This window comes from Macrobrachium rosenbergii, chromosome 46 (assembly GCF_040412425.1).
Source record: "Macrobrachium rosenbergii isolate ZJJX-2024 chromosome 46, ASM4041242v1, whole genome shotgun sequence".
NCBI lineage: Eukaryota > Metazoa > Arthropoda > Malacostraca > Decapoda > Palaemonidae > Macrobrachium > Macrobrachium rosenbergii.
The window spans coordinates 48,670,201-48,693,646 of NC_089786.1; the positions used below are offsets into that span (position 1 = coordinate 48,670,201).

Genomic DNA, 23,446 nt, shown 5'->3' on the forward strand with positions numbered 1-23,446 from the left:
AACAGATCAAATTGTGGATCACACTGAAAAACAACCCCTGTTAAAACAACATGGCTTCAGACAAAACAGAGCCTTATCAAGCCTCTTGAGTTTTTTCATAACATGCTTGGTATTTACGACAATAGAAGAGCATAGATATAATCGACATAGATTTCCAAACTACGTTTGACAAAGCTCCCCACAAAAAAGCTAATAACAAAAGTTAGAGCTTTAGGAATTGTAGGAGAAATAGCACACTAGATCGAAGACTGGCTAACTAACAGAATCAGAATGGGCAGATGTGACAATTGGAGTTCCTCAGGGTTCTGTCCCTGGCCAGCTCTAGTTTTTTATTTACATCAATGACAGTGACGTAGGCTTAACTAGTAGGATAGCCAAATTTGCAGACGACACCAAACTAGGTGTAAATGCAGCAAGCTCAGATACAGTGGAAAGTTTAAGAAATGATCTAAGAAGAACAGGACTGTGGTAAAAAAGATGGCAAATGCCTTTTGACTTGGATAAGTGTAAAATGTTACAAATAGGAACAAACAACCTTCATGCCAACCGCATGCTGCTTGGGAATGACATAAATAGTGTAGAACAAGAAGACGACTTTGGAGTCATTATTACCAAGGACTTAAAATCCACAAAACAGTGCATAAATGCTGAAAAGAAGGCACAGAAACTAGTAGGATACATAAAGAGGCAGTTCAAATACAGAAACAAGGAAACTGCTTCAGCTCTACACATCAATAGTTAGACCTCATCTTGAATATGCAGTCCAGTCTTGGTCACCAACACTAAGAAAGGACATAAATAGATTAGAAGGGGTACAAGCAAGAGCCACAGAGTTAATTCCAACCATCAGGTAAATAGGTTACCAAAGACGACTAGAGAGCCTGAACATGTATGACTTAGAAACACGACAAATGCCAGTACAAATAATAGAAACATTCAAAATACTGAAAGGCATAACAAAAGTAGACAGTAACCTCTTCACATTAAATGAAAACCAGACAAAAAATAATGGATGGAAACTAGAACTGAAGAGATACAACACATCTCATTGTAGGAACTTCTTTACATACAAAATATGTGACACATGGAATAAACTGCTACCAGAAGTTGCAAACAGCAACACTGTGGAAGAGTTTAAAAGAAAGCTACACAAAATCACTAGAACACTGTGAATGAATAGTAAAACCTGCTCCTAGAGATAAATGAGCACATGATGTCTCCTCGGATGGACTAACAAGTCTTTGAGACATCCTAATCCTTGTAACTCTCTAGCTACACCTGTCCCTGTCTGTCTCTCTTTTTCTCTTCCCGCCCCCCACCCCGCTTTCTCTCTCATAGTTTTTGCGGTGCTGCCACCTGTCGATTAGTCATTTTACTACACAGTAAACAGCCATCATATTACAATACAATTACTCGACAGGTAGCAGCACCTGACGGACCGTTACTAATGCGCCAAACTGTGGTGCATACGTAGTGCAAAAACTGCTAAGAGGATTTCAAAAAGCACTGTAGATACAGGTAGTCTAGTAGATTTGGAATCATATCACGTGGATTTCGTCTGAAAGTCCAAAATACTTGTAATTCTCCAGTAAGCTCTTGTTAATTTGCAAATTAACAAGTGCATCAGTTGAGTGTTAAATTTGTAAAAATATAATTGATTAGGAAGTTCGGAGATATACCGGCAAATATCCACTCTAAGAAATAATATGACATTGCAACTGACGTAATTCTATTACCTCATTCAAATTCTGTTGTTGAAAGACTACCCGATTAACTAAATGTAACGAAGAGAAAGTAAAAAGCAAGACTAATCTTGAACTCGGTAGGTGCTGTTCCAAGAATCATAAACGGCCTAAAAAGAGTAAAAAAAAAAAAAAGTCGTTTTTAGGATATTCCTAAAAGTATGAAAGGGAAAATATGAACAATAAAGGCAATTTTAACATATATTAAGTACCTTTCAAATTATCAATCAGTGACAAATCTAGCGAAGTTTGGGCAAAGATAGTGGATTCTCCAACCTGGTTTGGCGGATTTCAGTATGTGACATTTAGCCCACTTCCACCACATTTAAACTAAACACTTACAGATTTTGTTGACCCAACTTTTAATCCTGTTTACATAGATGTCCCTGGCGTAACATTGCATAAAACATATTACAAACGTATTAGGCCGATATATCTTTTCCTAACACTGACGAGGGATTACACGTCAAGACCACATGTTTCTCTTATGATGTGCGTACAAAGATTTAAGACTACTCTTTGCTATGTAAATAACTAAAACAATGAACGTACGGAATACGGATTGATTCCCACGTGCTTCCATGTCAAAACAATGGTTACAATAAGAAAAAATACAGTCTAGAATACGCTCAAGTCTAAGAGTATACCGGTAACCTTACTTAAGGGCTGATGCGGTGTTCGATTGTGTGGCCTCGGATTACGTAGGATATAATAGAAATATTACTACGTATATTAAGCTAAATATGTTCATTTTGATTTAAAATTTTGTCTGTAAATAACATGGTTTATAAATTACGTTTAACTGATTACCAAAACTACAAATTCTATTGACAATGATACTTGTCTCCATAGAAACCGGACATTTATTTACCACTGAGGCTTTCTTCTTGCAATCGGAACGAGAACTTTGGACTTTGGTTTCATAAGAAAGAAAGAAAGAAAAAAAACTGTATGACAGTTGTTAAGTCACAGGATTTATCCAACCGTATCCTTCACCGTACAGCAGTGACAGAGGATCCTTCTGACATTTCATCTTAGACCAAGAATTATTAGGAGTTATGGCTACTCGTCGTGCTTTGCATTTCGTGTTTAAGATCGGCAACAGGAAAGCGACAGCTGATTTTTATAGGAATATTTTGGGGATGAAGGTAAGTGGAATTTTCTTATTTTTATGGCCGGAACTAGATATGTTGATGACGTTGTCAGGATATGTCGCTCCAGTGGCCAGTGTAGGGTGACCTAAATTTCTCACCAGATACATGAGCCATTTATTTTCGACTAAGGTAATTTTCGTCTGTTTAACCATTTTTTTTTTACCATTTTTGTTGATGCCAACACCCCATTTTGTTATTTCCCTTAGCCACAACAAATAGTAATAGGCTAGAGGTTTTGGGATGAGGGAACCAAATTGCACGGACTCGAAAGGTTAAAAATAATCCACAAAATAAATAGGAAAAAATTACATCATATAGTCATATATTGGTAGGTTTAGGTCTGTGTAACATGTTGCCAACATAAAACTAATGGCTGTAACACATGAAGATGTGGTAAAAGCAATTGATTGGGTTCATCCTAACCACACCTGACCACACCTAGGGCAGCAGATCCTATCTGGCTTAGGCGCCTTCACCTTTTCTGGACCTTTCCTCCCCCCCCCATAGAATGCTGTTAATTACTGGGTAGATGAGGTGCTTTGTTGCATTCTGACTTAACTTTCCTTATCCTTATCTAATCTATCCTAAGATGCTGGGTCACAGGCTGTGGGCCCAGGAGAGTCCAGCCCCTCACCTTAACTAATGCATTATTTAGGTACCTTAACTTTGTAAGGAGGATATTGTATTCATATTACTTACTGTATTTTAGATTTTACTCGAAAAGTGAATAAAGGAGGCTCGCTTATCACTGTTACTTTGCTTTTAGAGAGTTTGTATTTATGGGAAACTGTGGTTCAGGTTTAACCTACTTGTAAATTTCTTGTATTTTTTTTTTACAAAAAAAAAATTTTTTTTTACCTGTTGAAATTTATATGTGAAATATTATTAATATTGATCTCAATAAATCTAAAGTAATATATTCCATGACAGGGTCATAACACATTGATCATATAGTGTTCAGATTTGTTCATTGCTACTTATCATGCAGCAGGCACAATAGCCATTGCTTAACTAAACACCTTCAAGGAAGATAGAAGTCAGAAAATACAGATGTTTCAAATTCCATAGTTTTCAGTTTAGCGTGATTGATTATTTGCAGATTTTTCATCAGTAATTGAAGTTTGCTCCTACAGAAATAAAATATTAACCATCAACTTTAATTTAATAGTATGAGCAGGAAGCACTCTTGGAAAGCAGGTGCAAAATGGTCAGATGGTGGTAGGTGGATGAATGGTGGGAACCCCCCCCCCTTCACCTGCTGTAAGCCAGCACACTTTCTTTGGCCAAGTTCAAGAATAGACATCTTTCAGTGTTTGTCTCAAGCTGCCTTGTTGAAGCTTTTATTTAAGTATTTGTTGATGAATCTAGGCTGACAAGTGATTGTGGTGTACAACAGATGTTGCTAAAAAGTATGTCAGAGACACCCCAGTAGTGTCAAACACACAAGTGGTACTCTTGTTTCTCATATGCATCTTGACCTCGTCTTTTGCTGTAGTGGTGGTGATTAAGACTCATTGTAGGAGTTTGTTGAAGAAACATAAGCATGTCATCTTCCTCCTTCTCATTGTTATTGTTAACATTGGATTTGAATATTCTCATGACCCATCCTTCTTTTGAGATTTTTCAAGACAAGTTCTGGATGAGAGTAGTCTCTTTGCAAAATAGATTGGTCTTAGGCTGTTCTACTATATTTGAAAAGTAAAATTGAGGTGGTAGTGAAGAGGCATTTTGAGAGCTGGAATGCCTTGATCAACCATTCAGTATCCTTTAAACCCTTGGGGCTCTGAAGGACACTGTGGCCAAGCCTTTGGTAGTGGCCTAACCTTCAGTGGCAGGTATCAGGAAGGCTTAGACCTCAACAAGGTCACATCAGAGTTCAGGTAGGTGCCTTCTTATTCAAGAAAGAGCCAGGGGTCTTTCTAGCCCTTTCAGTGGATCCTCCTTCCCCCCCTCCTCCAGTTTCAACTTGAAGAGGAAGCAAGGGGAAGAAGTAAGGTGAGTGATCCCCCTCTCGAAGCTACCACAAGTGGGGATGCCTGTCATGCCATCAGGCAATGTAGCAGTGACAAGGACAAGAGCCCTGGGTAGTCTGTGACCTCTTGGGATGGTTGCAGGCTACCTCTCAAGGACCAGTGCCCTCCCCACTCTCAGATATGGACCCTGTTTCTGGCCTACCCCTCCACAATCACCCAGAGCTCTGACCCTGTTGGCATAGGTGAGGGTGATAGTGAAAAAGAATGTACTTGAAGTTGTAGTGTCTCTGGGCTTCTAAAGTCAGCTCTTCTTGGTGGAACAATCAGCTGGGGCTGGACACTAGTTATTGATTTCTCTCCATTGAACAGGGTTGTTCTACTGACTCAGTTCAAGATGGGAACCATGTTTTCCATGCTGGATTCCACCATTAGAAAAGGTGACGTGAAGCTTTTGGCGGATCTGAAGGTTGCATATTGTCAGATACCCATCCATTACTCTGGGAAAAGCCCTTCAGGTGTTCTGGCATCCATGAGGGCAATATGGGGATCATGATGAATTTGGAGAAATTAGATTTCATGCTCAAGAAGCAGCCAAAGTTCTTGGGCATGCTGATAGATATGGCAGCAAGAGTTTTTCCTTCAAATTCTTATATCAGTAAGGTGAGGGAATTAACAGTGCAGTTTTTGTTGCAACAGGGACAACTAGCTCAGGTTTGGCCTGTTGTTCTCAGTCACCTGTCATTCTTGGAAAAGCTCAAGCATTGTGGGCCAGTCCACCAATGCTTACTTCAGTGACAACTGAAGTGGCATTGGTTGGCCTTCAGCTACCTTTCCTCTCATCATTTACCCTTAAACCGTGAGGTGAGACAGGAACTTGTTTGGTGGTTGGATTATAGAGACCTCCCAGTGGGAATTCTGTTGAACTCTTCACCTCCAGAGATGCTTTGTTCTTGGAAACATCGAGGGAGCAGGTGGGTCCTCCAGAGTGGGATGTAACTCATGTCCTCCGTAATCTGTGAGGCATTGTTGAGTTGCACAAGCATCTTGTATCTTGTCTAACACTCAGAGGGTTGGGAATCTTTCTTATTCTTGTTTTTTCCTGAATTTGTGGTGTAAATACAGAACCTGTCAGTTTCCAATGAGAGGTATGAGAATTTCTCAGTTTCCCCCTCCAGCTGAGACACTTTTGTGTTGGTCTGGGCTTTGCAGGTTTTTCTAAAATGAACTTAACCTCTAAGGCAGGAGAGTTGGTCCATTTTGTTGGTACCAGCAGGCACAAGTATGTTCAAGAACACCCATTCTTTCTGTCTTTGCAAGGAGACCAGTTGAGTGTACTGCTTGTCTTGCAAGGTGGATACTCATCTAGAAAAACTCACAGAGTTAAATAAGTTAGGCGCGTTGCCCTATTCCTATCCTTTCAGGAGGATTTTTCAGTTGCTTAGGTATTTTAGGTAGGTGTCTGGCAGTGATAGACTACCTTTACCTCATTTTACATTAGAGATGTCACCCACAATTCCTTGGAAACTTCCTCCTTAGGATTTATGTTGGCTGCTCAATAGACTGTGTAGTTACCCAAGCTCCTCTTGGACCAAAAAAATCTTGCTTAAGCCATTGGCCTCTTTCTCTCCCTTCTCCCTTTCTTACCTTCCTCTGCAAACCAGCAGTCGCTCTGGGTATGTGTTAGAATGGGCCACAGTGCAGGAGAGCTTCACAGATGAGTATCCTGTTGTAGAGTTTTGATTTTTATGGTGTGACCCCATCTTTGAACAAAGGATGTGAGGCCAGTAAAGCTGTCATCTAAACCCATCATATTTGAGTTAGATAATAGCTTCATGATGACTTTTGCTTCCCTTCCTTTTGGGTAGTACATGGTCCCCCAATTGTCCCTACAGTAAGAATTCAGACACATCTTGCTCTGGCTCAGAGCCCTATCCACCTAGTATCCTTATCCCAAGTTGTATAGGAGGTTACAGGGGTCATTGGTCCCTTGGTCCCTTGCCCATTCTAATGACCAGGAACGTGACATTTCTGTGTGGGAATTCAACTTGCCTGTTAGTTGTGAGACTGTCCTCCCACCTAGAGAGTAAGTCTCCTGCACTATATAAAAGATAGTGGTATGTATTCCCACAGGAACAAATATAAAATCAGAGGCATTTATTATTGCCCTGCATAGTCCCTGATGCCTAAGGAAAAATTGTTTGCTTACAGCAGTAGAGTGGGAACACTGCTCACTTACCTGCCTACCACCAATTAACCATCTTGTTACCAAGTTTCAGTGACCATTTCCAGCTCAGTTTGAGGAATACTTTTGTATCTAGGAAAATACAAAATTATTTAAAAATTTTATAATTTCAGACATCTGTCCATCAGTCCCCAGAAAGTGCCATCACTTGTTTTCCCCACTTACTTTATGATCAAATGTCCTGTGTAATGGCTTCACATTTTTAGTCAATCAAAACTTTGATTTTTTGCCATTTCAAGTGTGCCCATATTTCTGGAATCCTCTCACTTCTCTTTTGAAGACATTGTCTGTAGAAGAATGTGGTGTATTTCCAAGAGGGAGCTAATATGGAGGCAAAGGCTAAGATTTTCCTTCAAATAAGTTTTTGTGCTCAGCATGTTTAACCTCCGTTGGATCAGAAAAACCTGTTATTGTTCCAAAGTACATTGTGCAAAATACTTTATAGGCACTGTAGATCCAAGATTTTAGACAACTACCATTATGACTATGGAGACATAAAACCTCTTGTATACACTGAGTCACATCAAAAAGAGCCACTCTCACTTATTTAAATTCAAAGGACACAAGGGTATTTTCAAATACTTTAGGTAAGCAGTAATTGTATGGTAGGTTAGCAGAAGGCCAGGGAGGTAAAGCCCCCCTTCCTCCACCCCTAGTCAAGAAGGATGCAGTACCCTGTTAGGTCGTGTCTAAAATTAACCTGATAATGCTGTGTCCTGGTCAGGGATGGGTGAAGTATAACCTGTATCCTAATCTAACTGGATCTAACTAGAATTCCATTTCATAACCAAGCTATTGATGGTTCCACCAACTTGTCTCCCCTGAATAAAACATCTTAGCTTAGCCTAACTGCAAGTAGGACATTCTGTTCAGACATAGGTATTGGGCATCCTTGCCATTGTGGACCCCACCCATGCCGTGAATTCACGAAAATATCCCCTTCCTCATACTTCCAAGGTTACAGGTTGAGGGTCCTCACCATCTCTTGTGTGCTATGAAGGCTGGGTTATGGGTGTAAGATGGAGGCAGTGATTGAAAAGTGATGAAACAGCTGGTGGGTTATAGCATGCAAATTAGGAAGGAATTTTGATTTAATCTGTTGATCAGCTGTACAGTGAACCACCTGTATTTATTTTGGGTACCCAGCTAAAATCTCAGGCTATACTTAAAACCCTCTAAAAACACTTAGAACTGCCCATTTTGATAGTTTAAACACAAGAAAAACCCTGTAAAAATACTTATACCTGAGTATTTTAATAGTTTTATCACAAAAGTGCATTTATTCATGAAAATTATATGAAAATACAGTAATTAGTGAATATTTCTCAGTGAAAAATACCGTATGTTCCATAGTTGGACAATGGTACCAAGCTATACCATCCAAGAAGGGTAGACATCTTGACAAACTCAAGCCATATTGTATGTTGGACAATGGTACTTAATGTGTAAATTGTGAAATTTACTTAACTGGCTAAAAGCATTGTGTTTGAGGCATGCTGGAGGAGGCCTGAAAAGGACTTACAACACCAGTAGCATTTGTGTGATGTATTCCCCTTTTAGTAATTTGCTTATTGTTTTTGTACCATATTGTTTATAGAGAAAAACTAACTGGCTTTCATACATTGGTAAAATATTGTGAAGTCGAAAAGTTATCAATATGAATATAAACATAAATTTTTTTGGAAATTAACCTTTGTTTTGTTCCAGAGAAAAAAATTTCCAGATTTAGTAATAGGCTTGGAAAATTCTAATGTAGTGATCTTTGGGGTGATCTTACATTTGAGAACCTAGTCAAGTTAGGATTTTAAGGTGGTTTGCATCTATACATTTTGATCAGTAAATTTGATGGGGAAGCCAGTTCTTTTAGCATAGGCCATCAGCATTACTAAATTTGTTTTCATACTGAATTTAATGCTTGGAACCTAGTAAAGGCTAGGTTAATATTCAAAATAAAAGTTTTGTTAGCCTCCTCTTTAGATCAAATTTGGAATTTCTTAAGCTAGGGGACAGAAAAATAAAATTAAATGGGTAATTGTTACAGCTTCGTAACATTAGAAAACATTACTGTACAACATTACAGGAAAAATAATTTTGCAGGTAAAGAGCTGTTCTTTGCCCATTTATCATAAATATTGGTGTTATGGGTATTTGTATGAGTATTTGTAAGTGTTCAGTTAACAGCTTTAGAAATGGATTAATTCTGAAAATAACTTTTGATGTTGATAGTAATTTTGTCTGAATGTTTTCCATTTTGATTGATGGTAAAATTGTCACCCAACAGTCAAGGAAACCACATTCAGAGTTTATTTTGGTGGAGGGAACCATGTTTCTTTAATTTTTCTTAGAAACTTATTTGAAACCTTAAAACTTATGAGGCTAGCATGGTTGTAAATCAGTGGCAAAATGAACAACTACAAAATGAGTTAATCAGGCACTAATTCCTACCTAACCTTATGTAACCCACCTTAGTTTGGTGATACCAATTTTGCCCAGAAGTTAAGGCATCAGAAACCATTGACAGAACAGTGACATCAACATTGGACTCCATAGTGGTAGGATGAAAAATGTACTGCAATGGTGTAATGATGCAAATAATTAAAGAGCTTCATATATTTGGTGGTTTTTATATGATTTTTTTACTATATTACAAATATAAATTTTAAAATACTGTAAATTACATATGGATGTGTTAATAAGATTGAGCTTTAAACCTAAGTTAAATCAAGATGAAAATTATGTGGACTTCTTCCTTCGTAGGTAGCAATGTCTAGATCCAACTCCTTTTCCCCTGTAGAAGTGCAGAGACACCTGCTCTTATTGTAGCACTGCATAACACTGCCTAGCATGAGAGATATTCTCTTGTGAGTTTCTGATGGTTGCCAGCATGTGATACAGTACATTAATTCCTGTGTTTATTTGATATATCTTCTGTTATCTTGAAACTCTGCCAAGGATGACAGTGTTGCAATAATTTTAGTACAGGATTAACAGAATGTAGATGCCATGTTTGCAATGGACAATTGTTAACACAAAGGGAGAAGTTGTTCACTTTAGGTAACCAGGTGTGACCCTGCATGGAATGGCATTAAATGAGCTTTTCCACTGTGATCTGTTTTGTAAGACTTTTATGACACAAAGATGTATTTACCTTTGAATGGAATTAAAGGCCAGACTTGGAGTTTTTGTACACTATTTTTCAAGTCTGTACTGTTCACAGCTTATTTTTTTACATAAAATTTATTGTCTCTTGGGTTATGTTTATTTTTTGGTTGCTTCTTCTATTCCAGATTTTATATGTTTGCTGATATTGTGAAAAAGAATGGATCCTCAGAACAGTATACTTTTTCTTTATTTAGAATATAAGTATTGTTGTACAATATGCTCTGTGGAAGCCTCGTTACCAAGTGAATGTCCATTTTTCTCATTTTGTATGATTGCTCACCAACTATTGCTCACAGTACATGGGCAGATGTAACTTACTGGCTGTTGAAATACATTATTTTTTACCAGTCCCTGCCAGACTCAGCATCATTGGAAAAGTTTCAAAATGTGGAAGTGGGGTGGAGAGGAGAGGACTGAAAATCAGCATAAACAAAACGAAGGTTATTGTTACTGGAAAGGATGCATAGGAAAAAGTACAATCAGAAAAGTGGCCATATGTAACGGATGGTGTCACAAGAGGTTGGTCAAGAATACAAAATATACATAGAGTAAGAGATTTCTGAATCCCAAAAAGCATTGTAACTGCATTTTGGGAAGATTGCATTATGAATGAGGAATTGATGGAGAAATGTAGTATGTGTCATGATGCTGTAAAAAGACTGACGTCTCAAAGAATTGAGATGATGTTCAGGAAAGCTTAGCATATGAAAGTACCAGAATGGAGACCTGTAGGAAGACTCAGGAAATCATTGAGGCAGGGGGATAAATGAAGACCTAGACCTGGTGGGAGTTTACGCAGAAAAAGCAAGGACAGAGAAGAGTGAGAACTCATATTATACATGAATGTCTAATCTCATAAAGAGAAAAGCTAACATAGAAACATTTTTAATAAGGATGCTAATGACTCAGCATCATTTTAAATAGTACATACATCATGTACTAATTAATTTAAAACCTTTCCCCCGTATCTTTAGCCACCAATAGGATATTCTTTAAATCGGGTATCTGAAGTTCATCATTAATTAATTCAGTGAATTCTTTTGCAGGTGCTGAGGCACGAGGAGTTTGAGGAAGGATGCAAAGCAACTTGCAATGGGTAAGCTTTAAGATGAGTTGAATTCACATCTTTGGTAGTAGGTAGATATGAACTCAATATGTATTTCGTAGAGGTGAGCTCACCATCAATGCCTTGTTGGTTAGTACATTCCAAACCGCTTATGTTTTTGGGCATTACCCACTTTCCCTGACTTTCCAACAAATGGATAATTAAAAAGTTGTAGGCTACATCGCTTGGAGAATCCGGCCCCCAATTTCCTCATTATCTGTTTGCTCTCCCATAGAGGATGCTTCCTTCGGCATTCTTTGCTTGGTGTACTGTACTGTAGGCACTATAAAAAGGTCCATACTGTCTCTCTCTCTCTCTCTGGCCTTGTTAGGTGTGTTTTCTTCTATCATTCGCTCTTCATCAAGTTCCTTCTTCCTATTCCCACCTGTCTAGACAACCACTTGCAGTTCTCCGTACTTTAAATTTTCTCCTCATTGGAGATTGTTCTCCTTGAGATATAATTCTTGGATGGATAAACTACTTGATAACATTATTCCATATAATGTACTTTTGATGAAGGAACATAATGACTGCAAGGGCTTTTACCTATGTTGAATTAGTAATTAGTGTATAGGAACTGCAATAGGAGATGGAATTGTGTTCAGATTTATAGTGCAGTAATTAAACTAAATTCTGTACTGTATAGTTAACCTCAGATTTATTCATGTATCTTGATCATCCACCATTGAATAGCTTTTGTTTCAAGAGGTCAGTGTGGGCACATTCATAATTTTTGTAAGTGAAGAGTCTTTGTAATGATATATGAAACAAGACCATTTTATGCTGTAGAATTGAATACTGTACAGTAATATTTTTTCAAGCACTGTACAGTAATTGTTTTAGACACGTAATAGTGAAAAAATAATCATGGTGCAGAATATGTTGCATGTATCTTAGTTTTTAAAATCTTTCTCTGTATGAATACCACAATGACAAAGTTAAGAAACCATTCTCTTTCTCCAGAAAAAATGTTTCCCCTAGAATGACTACCTTCATTACAACCGTCACATTTGAATTTTCATATAAGGCAGTCCCCGGTGTACGACGGGGGTTCCGTTCCTACGCCGCATCGTAAGCTGAAAATCATCGTAAACCCAAAAATCGTCAAAAATCCTAAGAAAACCTTACTTTTAATGCTTTGGGTGTATTGAAAACGATGTAAACTGCATTTTTATTGAGTTTTTCATCAAAAAAACCTCCAAGTTTTGATTATTCTGCCGTTTCGGAGCCAGATTTCTTCCATCGGATCGGCGTACGATGCGTTGTAACCCTGGAACATGCGTCATAAACCGGGAGATAATTTATGATGAATATATTTGAAAAGCGTTGTAACCTCAGAACATTGTAAGCTGGACCTGTTGTAACCAGGGGACTGCCTGTAGTACTTTTAATCATACCAAGCACGGAGACATTGTATTGGGTCCGTGTTTTGCCAGCATGTAACATGATTGTTTAATTAAATTTTTTTTTTTCATGTAACCTTAGCCTTTTATGAATATATAATTTTAATTTATATATGCTTTTTCAGGCCCTACGATGGTAAATGGAGCAAAACCATGATTGGGTATGGACCAGAGGATAACCACTTTGTGTGTGAATTAACCTATAATTATGGAGTGTCCCATTATGAACAAGGTATAGTATAACATCACAGTGGAGCACCAGCAAATTACAAAGATTTATCAAGATTTATCATGAACCATTTGGCTATCATGAAGTTTCATGGTGCACTATTTTATGGTATTAGTTCTTGTGGTATTACATTTCCATATTACTTTTAAACATACAATGCTGCTAAAAAGTCACAGTAGTACTGTTGTAATTACTCCCTTAAATCTCCAACAAAAAGTCTGAAGGCACCACCAGAACTAAAATAGAAAGAATTGAATATACTTGATCGTTTACTGAAATGTGGAGGTCTGCAGGAAGAGATACAAAATGAGGGCAAGACAAAGTTCTTGGTCAAAGAAAGTGGGGATACTTATCCAATGCTCCCCATATGGGGTTATTTCCAATAGCATGGGCTTATGTGGTGCACTGTAAAAACTACTGAAGGTTCTTTTTATCATCTTCTAACCCCCAAATGATGATGGTTCCTTCCTTTTACTTTGTGTTTTTTACACTATCAAATGACATATCTGTACACCTGTGACAACTTAACACTTCAGTATTTTCCTTTGATATAAAAACAAATTCTTCAGCCCAGCCATGTGAGACTTTGGAAATTTGATCCTGTGGGCCTAATAAACTACAGTTATTCCTCATTTATCTGCATTTTTCATGTCCCCACTGTTCCCATGACTGGGTATATGCATGTAACCATACTAAATGGCATACCTGCAAATGAAATGTGCATTGTGCAGATGGATGTGTGGAGCAAAGATCAGGTGGTCTGGATGGGAACACAAAAAATACCCCAGCTCAGCCAGGCATAATAGCTGTGCACAGGACAGTACAAAGAAACAGGACCTGTCAAATTATAAATAGAGGGAACTCCAGTGAATGTATAATGTGGTAGCATCACATGTACATTGTCCACCATTGTTCAGCTTTACTGGTTGTGTGATATGTGTATTTATTTTTGTGTTACAGTACTTGTAGATACTGTAAACTGCATTTATTATACATACATACTTTCACACATACATTACCTTGGGATTTCTGGTATTTAATGATAGTTATTTGATTCTGAATACATTGGGTAAACTAAGCTGTTTTGATGAACTTCTTAAGTAAGACATTTTGCTTGCTAAATTGTTGTATTTTTTGGATGTTTTTAAAGAACGCTTACAAGTCAACATGAATAATTTTGTTGGATTTTATAGTTTTCAAGTTATTCTTTTTCATATGCTAACCAGAGTTAAGCTAGGATTCTGCAGTAGCATAGCAATAGCATAGCCTAGGCTAATTGAATCACAATTTTCATGACTGCAGTTTTAACTTATTCACAACCCCCTTAAACATATTCACACAAATAGCCTAAACGAAGGAATTAATGTATTATACAATTTAAATACTCCCTTATGCAGGGTTTAATCTGCTCTTGTATCTTCGTAATGAATTCTGTACAGTCTGCCTTATAGATGCCAAAGAATGAGGCTTTTATAAAGGAAATTGTTAGTATCTGATATTAACATATGAGCTTGCACAGTAAAGATCGTGAAGAAGAGATTGTTCAGCACAGTACTGTACTGTCCACAGTTTTATCAATAAGATTTGATATACAGTATTTATTGAATTTTGAGCCATTAAAATGAGGTTAGATGCCAAGACATTCAATAGATATTTATCACTAACCTGTGGTAAATTGTTTCCTGTCATAAATGATATTTTGATTTGAGTATAGTTCCAGATATATCATTATGGTCCAAAACATGGATTATCTTCATTATCATCCATGTTATATGTCAGAGTTTCCCATAATGGGGTAAATTAGTTCTTGCTACTCTGTTCTGCCTTGTGCTTTTTCTGTCCTAATTCCCATTTGGTTTAGGTCTTTTTTATGCCCAGTCGTTTATTATCAGTTTGGTCTTCGAGCTGCTCTTTGTCTTCCTATTTGTATATTCATTACTGTACTTTTGTGACCAACTACGCCTCACCCTTTCTCATGATGTTCAAGCCCTCTCAGTCCTTGATACCTTGGTTTGTTTTCCAGCTGCTGTGCACTACATCTCAGAGCGTCTTCCTCATTTGTACAATTTGCTTTTCTTACACTGATTATCAACACTCTCCATCCAAACATTTTTGCAGCCTCATCCTCTGATTCTTTGGTTAACACGGGTTGTCTACATACAACCACTCTGGATATTGCCTGTTGATCCTTGATGAAACTCTAGTGTTATATATTTTTCCTACATGTCTGCTACTGCCTTTAACTCAAGTGGAGCATTTGAGAAGTAATCTTGTTCAGTATTTCTGTTTTACAGTTTTCTTATATTAGACTTCTGTATAAGGTATGCTTTAATTTTATACTAAATTTTTAAAGTATTGTGAATTACAACCCTATACTATGTTTGAAATTAATTGAATGAATTGCTTTATTTTGTATGTGAAGATTATTTTTCAAATTTATGCCAGTGATTATATAAAAGACAGATAGTGTAAAGCAAACGCTGCCTGCAGATAATTCAGTTCTCCGTAAAAGTGACAGTGAACTTGATTGTAAAAGGATGGTATTTTTAACAAGAATTGCACAAGAGGGGAAAGAGAACAGGGTTTATCCTAACAGTTCTCCATATGGGGCATATGCTGCACACACTTTTTTGTTTAGTACACTCCCAGCCCGAGAAGAACCCTAAAAGAGTTCAGAGGTCTGGTTAAACAAATCATTTATAACTAAAACTGTTTAGCTTTAAACAGTATTAAAGGCCCCCCATTGACTTGCAGGTGAATTAATTTGTGCCTTTTATTATAGTGTCTTCCCATGTAACTGTCTGACTTCTTTAACATTCCTGTGATCCAGTTTTCACATTTGACTTTAGAGCTCTTGTTAAATTAGCCCCTCCCCCAGAGGATGTCGTGTAATTGGAGCTTTGGAAATTCAAGTGAAGATGCAATACATTATTACCCTAATACATTTCAACTTGTATTTTAATATTTAACTTACAATTTTATTTATATATTTATTGATTTGGTAATTTATCTGTTTTTCTAATAACTGATATCCTGTTATTGTATTTCCCATTACCTTCTGTTACTTCTTTCGAATGAACACCATATTCTTTTGAAACTTGAAATTCAAGTCAGTGACCCTCTGGGCTTGTTCCATATGAATAAGGTTCATCTTCTGAATAATAATAATAATAATAATAATAATAATAATAATTTATTAATACTGAACCAATAATAATAATACCCCATACAGGAAATGACTTTCTTGGTCTGTACATTGAATGTTCAGAGGCTATCGAAAGGGCTAAGGCCAATGGATACCCTGTGAAGGAAGAAGGGGACTACACCGTGTTAGAAGCTCCTGGTGGCTATAAATTCTACATAATTAATAAGTCGATGCCTAAGGATAGAGGTTAGTAGACTTGAGCTGTCTAAATCTCTTGCAAAACTTTTAATAATTGTAGATGTAAACTTACCATCATGGCTTTGTATGGGTTGTTGAATCATTTTTGTGGAATTTATTAAAAATTAATTTTTAGCTTGCTTGTGTCATTTTTTAATTACTGACATTACCTGTGTACTCATTTTTTAGCAATTATTCCAGAAGTCCATTTCTGACTTTTGTGCAAAAAAATAGTTGAAATAAAAGATTGGTGTACAAATGAAGACTTATTTCAAATTTACCATTGTCACTGTGCCTTCCCTGTATTTATGATGGAAAGAGCTTTTAGCCAAAGTTGTGGTTTATGATGTAATAGAATTTTTTATATTTGTCTTTTAGGAATACCTGCTTACTCATTGTTATTTTCTTTTATGAGCAGGTTTTTTTTTAAATAAGTTTACTCGGTTAAGAGTTGTTCAGCACTTGATAATGTATCCAAGGAGACTTGAAATTCTTTGATATTTCTTTTCTTTGTGAGGCCAAGTAGATCTAAACCCTTTGTTAATTGTTTTTACTCTTCTGCCACTGGTCTAAAAGAATAATGACACCAAATCAATTGAATGTTTCAGATCCTGTGCAACAAGTGGTTCTAGCAAGTAGTGACTTGGAGCGTTCTGTGAAGTATTGGAGGGACTTAGCTGGTCTGAAGTTGTACAGTGAAGAAAATGGCAAAGCAACTCTTGGTTTTGCTGACAGTCAAGCTAAACTCGTGTTACAATCCATAGGTAAACTTTTCTTAATGTGTCATATTTGCTTCAGTGTTTTACCATCACTTATAGGCTGCCTTCAAGCAAAGGCCTGTGTTGGCATAAGTCTAGCTGAATCTGAATCAAGCGACAACAAACCTTCTTATGAGAGCTTGGTTGGATGGATAGTACAGCATGCATATTGTTGTTATGATACATAAGGTCACTTCCTCTGATATGTACTTTTTGAATCAGTATCCTTATTTTTCACATGTCATCAACTTTTTGTCTTTCCGCTGCTGCTAAATTTTGAATTTACTTCCTGGTTCTGTTTTCTTCGACTTAAAGCCTCCCATCATATCAGAAGTTGATCCATCACTTCCTTATTGATTAGACTTCTTTCTTTCCTTCCTTCCTCTCTTTTTGTCCTTGGTTTTTGGGATCTGGGCTAGATAAGGCCCATGGGTTGCCCAACCTGTGTGCCAATGCATTAAGAAAAAATTGATGTTAGCAAACAACTGAACTGTGCATTGGCATGAATAATGACTGTAGTAGTAATATTTATTTGACCTATCCACTTTTTCAGGAGGACCTGTAAATCATGCCAAGGCCTTTGGGCGGATTGCTTTTGCAGCCCCAGGTGCCGATTTACCCGGCATAGAAAAGAAGATGAAAGAGGCAGACCAGACCATCATAACCCCTTACATTTCTCTAGATACCCCAGGCAAAGCCACTGTGCAAGTTGTGATATTGGGAGACCCTGTGAGTATCAGTGTATCAGCAGTAACCTATTACAATTTTTTTAGTGTACAGTACTGTATCGTAATGTTGGTGTGTGTCATTGTGTTTTCAGTTTTTAGAATGTTTAAAACATTTATAGTTGTGCTTACTAATGTACCGTATTAATGCTTTTGAGTGACAAAATATCTTGCACTTATTGTTTGAGCTCTGTATGATATCAGATTCTAAGAAAATATATTGCTTTGAAGAAGTTATGTAATCACAATCCCATGGGTCACACTGCGCCAGTGCAAACTATCATGTACAGACAATGGCCTACAATGGGGTCATTGTCTGTACATGGGAAAATATCACTCTTTTCTATGAGTATGGGCATAATAAGACTCATGGGATTGTATGAAAAAATCAGTTTTATATTTTAAAAATTCAGTTTGTTTTGAATCCTAAAACCCATCATTTTGCCATAGTCTTGAAGTGCATCAACTCCCTTTCCGGACATGTTTAAAAAAAATCCAGCTCTCTACCTACTCATCTGGGCTCCAAAGTCCTTGCATTGGCAGATAATTGTCACCAAGTGTGTTTGGCAGTCTGAACAGACCTGCTGACCTTGCTACCAGAACTTGACCAGGTCTCGATTTTCCTTAATTGACATTTTATTTTGCAGCCTATATTAATACTTCATTTCCATATCTTGGTGATTGTTTTACCTTGATGATTATATTTTGTGTAGAATGAGCTTTTAATAATAAGTGTATGCAATGCTGCCTATTTGAACTTCCCAGTATGTTTTTGTTACTACTGCTGTTCTTTATAAGAATATTTTTTTTTATCTTGTACAACTGCTTTGTTTTCCTTACATTCATTTGTTAGGAATAGGTCTTTCTAATGGAGCTTTTAGCTGGGTATTTAAAGTAATGTTTTGACAAGAGAAGTTCACTGACCTTTCTTACACTAAGGGCACTTCTTTTGTTTATGCAATGTTCATATCAGTTATAGCAAGGTGCATGATTTATTTTGCTTGCTTATATATATCCTTGGTTTGTTACTGCAATTGTTACTTAATGGATTTGTGAATATTTTAAGCAAAAGTTTTCATACATACAATCTTCATGTTTCTCTTGTGATAAAATTATGATACAGTATATTTTTGAGATGTAATTCTTGATTTGAGCCCTCTCAAAGTGATCAGTTATACATTTGTTAAATAACTAATTTTTCATATTTAATTTCCATAAAGATGAATCTGTACCTATACCCAAATGTGTCTTATGAATTATGCTACTACTGGTCTCACTCCCAATTCATCTGTTTATTAATAGAAAGCATTATAGGTACCTAAAGAGTTCAGGCAAGGTTTGTCCTCTTCTTTTTCAGCTTCATCTACCACTCTGAGGACTACTGATTCCGTTCTTGTGGCCTAGAAAACCTGTCCTTACTTGCATAGGATATAGAATTTAGCTTATAACCTTTTAGAGAATCTGTCCAATGATTTGTCTATCTCCTCTCAGAAGAGGAAGAGGAGTCTCACTCCTGCTCATCATACTAGATCACTTTCTTCAGGAGGCCTGTCATTTGTCTGTATGAGCTCTGAGGTACTTGGTGAACTGCATTTGTCTTTTCATCCTTCAGTATTAGATGTAAACTCTTCTGTAGGGGCTATTGCTTCCAGCAAGAGAGCTCTATTTTGGAGACTTCTTCCATAGTACCCAATGTTAGTAGGCATGTTGCACACCTAGCACTCAGAGTGCTAATGCCTCTTCAGCACATTTTATTTGATAGCATGTGGATTGTTTTTTTTGTATAGCTCAGGTGCCACCAACTATGCAGTTGCTGAAGGCAGCATCTTTAGGGTCCATCCATCCTCTGACCTTTCTCATACTGTGAGGAAATATTGTAAGAATAACAGCTCTTCTTGAATTAGCAAGCACTACCATTCTGCTAGATCCCTAAGCAGTGCTTGATCTTTAATGTTTAGTAAAGCCAGTTCGTATGAAGACTACCTTTCGGCATTCTGCTGCCTAAAAGTGTGTTTGCCCTTGTGGATTGCCTAAGTATTCTTTGGATGACGGATGTATGCGGTTCTTTCATATCTACACATATAGTTCTACCGCTGCACTGCAAGGGTTATTAAAAATCACTGTTACATCACAGATGGAAGACAGTGAGGTAATTCAATCTTTACCATTAGAAAATTTGTGTTCTTTGGAGCACAAGCACTCATCATTTGGACACTCTGCATCAGAGCACCCTTACACCCCCTTTGACCATTGGCATTGTGCTTGCTCTTTGGGTGCATAGCCCTTATGATTTTCCACCTACACAGCAGCCACCTCCATTGCTGATGATGAGCACATTGCTTCCATAGTGCAGAGGATGGCAAACGCCATTTTCATGGTTCCCTGGAACAATCTGGAGGTGTATATATTTAAAGTCTTCCCATTAATCAGGTACAGTATATGGTGGACAACTTCAACAGTCCAGCAGTGTCCACAGGGCCATCATAGCCCTATGGTGGCCTCAGAAAACCTAGTTCTTGGACCTTCTTGCACTTCTTGTGGACCTCCAGAGTCCATGGTGGAAGAAGCTCCTCCACCACTCTCACTTTCAGAGATACTACCAGTCTTAGCCTCCTCAGTCTTCATACATGGAAACTTCCCAGTCATACCTGAAAAGACTCCCACCAAGGGTTACCATTCTGCTTTCATGGAGGTATTGAAGAGCAGGGGCATCAACCCAGTCTCTTCTAGCACGCTTCTTCGCTTTTGCCAATCTTTTGAAAGGGAAGCCTCACTCAGGATTCATAGAATCCATTCTTAGATTTTTCTCTCTTGTTAAAATGCTTGTCCAATTCATTTTGCAAACCACTGGTGGATGTTCTTCAAAGGATCTTAGCTGAAGACAACTTTCTTATTTTCATATAGGAGAGGGAGTGAATTGCTTGGTTACTTGCCCTCCCTGGTGAAGCTCCACACACAAATGAACTGGCTCATTTTATGTGACTAGTTTTTAGGGAAAAATGCAGAACCCCTCCTCTCATCACCTTGCACCCTTATTTTTAATTTAGTCTCAGAATAAAGAAAATAGCCTTTTTTTCCACATAACAGCCTTGAAGATGTATCCATGTAAGATCAAAACTTTTTAAAAGGGGAAAACAACTTTTGCTACAGAAGAAAAGTTAAGTGCCTTGTTCACCATTGGTTCAGTCCTTTGGCAGTGCAGACTACAGTGTTACTAACAAGGTACTAGCCTATTTCACAATGGTTTGTTAGTTGCCAGAACTCCTGGACTCCAAGACCCTGTTGTTCAGTAGATTGCTGACTCCAAGTCCATGAAAGTTTATTTCCAAATGGCAACCAGTCTCGTAAAGTGCCAAAAGAAGAAGTATTTTTTTAGATATAAAAATTTTAATAATTTTGGTACAAACCAATCACTTTACCAGTGAATTTATCCTCTTGAGCCTGCAGAGCTTGCAGACTGATAAAACAACACTTAATATGACCCTATTCTACCCAAATGTACAGATGACTTGCCAGATTGTCTAGAAGGGAAGCTGACACACCTGAAGGCAGTTGGAGAGTGATGGGTTTGTACCAATAAAAAAAAATTGTTTTTGAAGATTTACATGTTTTGTGTGAGGTCTCTGTTATCTTGTATTTCATGAATTTGTTTGTTATTCATTTAATCCGATAGCAAACTTTGCTATTCTGATATTGTATTTAGAATTCCACAAGTTGGCTCTGTAAAAGTTTATCAAAAATCATTTTTAAGGGTAAACTTGTGAATGTTTGTTTACAAAAATTATATGTACAAAGGAAGAGGCTGTATGAGGTTCTCCTGTTTGGTTTTACCTGCCAGTGGGTTTTTTGCTTGATAATCAACTTTTTATCACTTTCAGGATGGCCATGAAATTTGCTTTGTAGGTGATGAAGGATTCCGGGAGCTGTCACAGGTTGATCCCAAGGGAGAAAGCCTCTTAGATGAAGCTATGGAAAAGGATAAATCTGATGAATGGTTCGCTAAGAAAGGTGGAAAGGCATCTGCTTGATATGAACGATCAGCAAAAGGAAATATTGAACAGATGTTAAATACTCATAAACCTGATGCACTTCAAAACAAATTATGGATTAATTATTGGAAGAAGTTTCATTTTTGGTTGTCATTTTTAATAAGAAAGCTAAGGTTTCTATTAAAGTTTAAGCAACACAAAATGATAGCATTCTTTTTCAAGGTGTTATTCAGTTATACAATATTGTGATACTGAAAGTGTCCTTATTTTGAATCAGTTTCTTTTTTTCAATATAGTACAGTATAATAAATTTAGTTTATATTTTGATTTATGACAAACTAATGTATAAGGTCTCACATTTATTTTGCCCACATTGGTGAAATAGTGATATAAATTGCGTACTTAATGTTTCAGTAATTTATTGACAAAAGTAGTTGTTTGTAATATTGAGAGAATCACAATGTAAGATTTATTTTCAGTGTTCTTTCATATGTGATACCCCAGTCTTATGGAATGATCAAAGCTATCCATTGTCACTTATTTTTCCAATATATTTGCTCATGCTTATTTTTGCAAACTTGGTTAGGCATTACATTTTTACTGTAGATGTAAGTTTTATACAATCCATTATTATAGATAGATTTACACTTTTGCATGGGACACTGTCTGTGGTGGGTTGTATTTTTGTTCTTTTGATTAAAAGACCATTTTGTTGCATTGGTTGTTAGGGCCCATGTTGAATTTATAGTTTAACTGTTAAGTTCCTAAGAGATGAAATGCAGCTTAATAATGTTGCCTATTTTCACAGTGTAACTATTCAGCAAATAAAGTATTCTGTATTGTTTGATTTTTATAATATATACTGCATATGGAAATATAAAACTACTACTGATCATGGTGCAAAGACATATATGAAGACTGGACAGGACTGGAGTTAAAGCCGACTTGAATTAAGGGCTTGATAAATGCATTTCTGTGATTGGCTGTAAGCCTGTGTTTACTACTAATATTCAATCTGATGTTACATACCAATTTCAAACAAATTTCATTAAGTTTTGTAAAACACTTTGTGTATTTTTTCCATTTTCATATAACTGAATGGTTAAATAACCAGACCAGTATTCTAAGAACTGCTCATAGTTATGTTTTTTTTTTTTAAAAGGTTAATTACAGGTTTCTCATTTCAGACACTGTATGCAAACGATGGAGTACACAGTATAGCCATATTATGGAAAAAAAGAGTCAGGTTACATTCCATATTTTTTTTATCATATATTGGCCTTGTTAGCGAGATATAATAATAGAGAGTAATTACCAATCCAAATAGAAAATTCCATTAGTTTCATGCAAATTTAACATGAACCTTTAGCTATTCAGTTATATAGGTTTTTATTTGAAAAACCTAAACACAGAATTGTCTCCATAGCAATGCTCAGGACTTCCCATTCATAAACTCATGCTCTCAAAGCAGTTGCCAAGACTGTGATATCTAATTAATGATAATAAAAGGAAGTTTATTATTCTTCTATGAGGCAAATATTTAGTACTTTATCCTCGAATGTTACAGTGTCTAAGAACAGTT

The 23,446-nt window shown here is 36.9% G+C and overlaps 1 protein-coding gene across 1 annotated transcript; it reads left to right on the forward strand.

The window, feature by feature from the left end:
• Nucleotides 1–2,385: 2,385 nt before the first annotated feature.
• Nucleotides 2,386–22,705, forward strand: LOC136830295 (glyoxalase domain-containing protein 4). The gene is made up of 7 exons (XM_067089694.1): nucleotides 2,386–2,890; nucleotides 11,320–11,369; nucleotides 12,907–13,013; nucleotides 16,243–16,401; nucleotides 17,001–17,156; nucleotides 17,704–17,879; nucleotides 21,754–22,705. Exons 1-7 carry the CDS (start codon nucleotides 2,801–2,803, stop codon nucleotides 21,901–21,903), a joined length of 888 nt encoding a protein of 295 aa, XP_066945795.1. The 5' UTR covers nucleotides 2,386–2,800; the 3' UTR covers nucleotides 21,904–22,705.
• The last annotated feature ends 741 nt before the right edge of the window (nucleotides 22,706–23,446 follow it).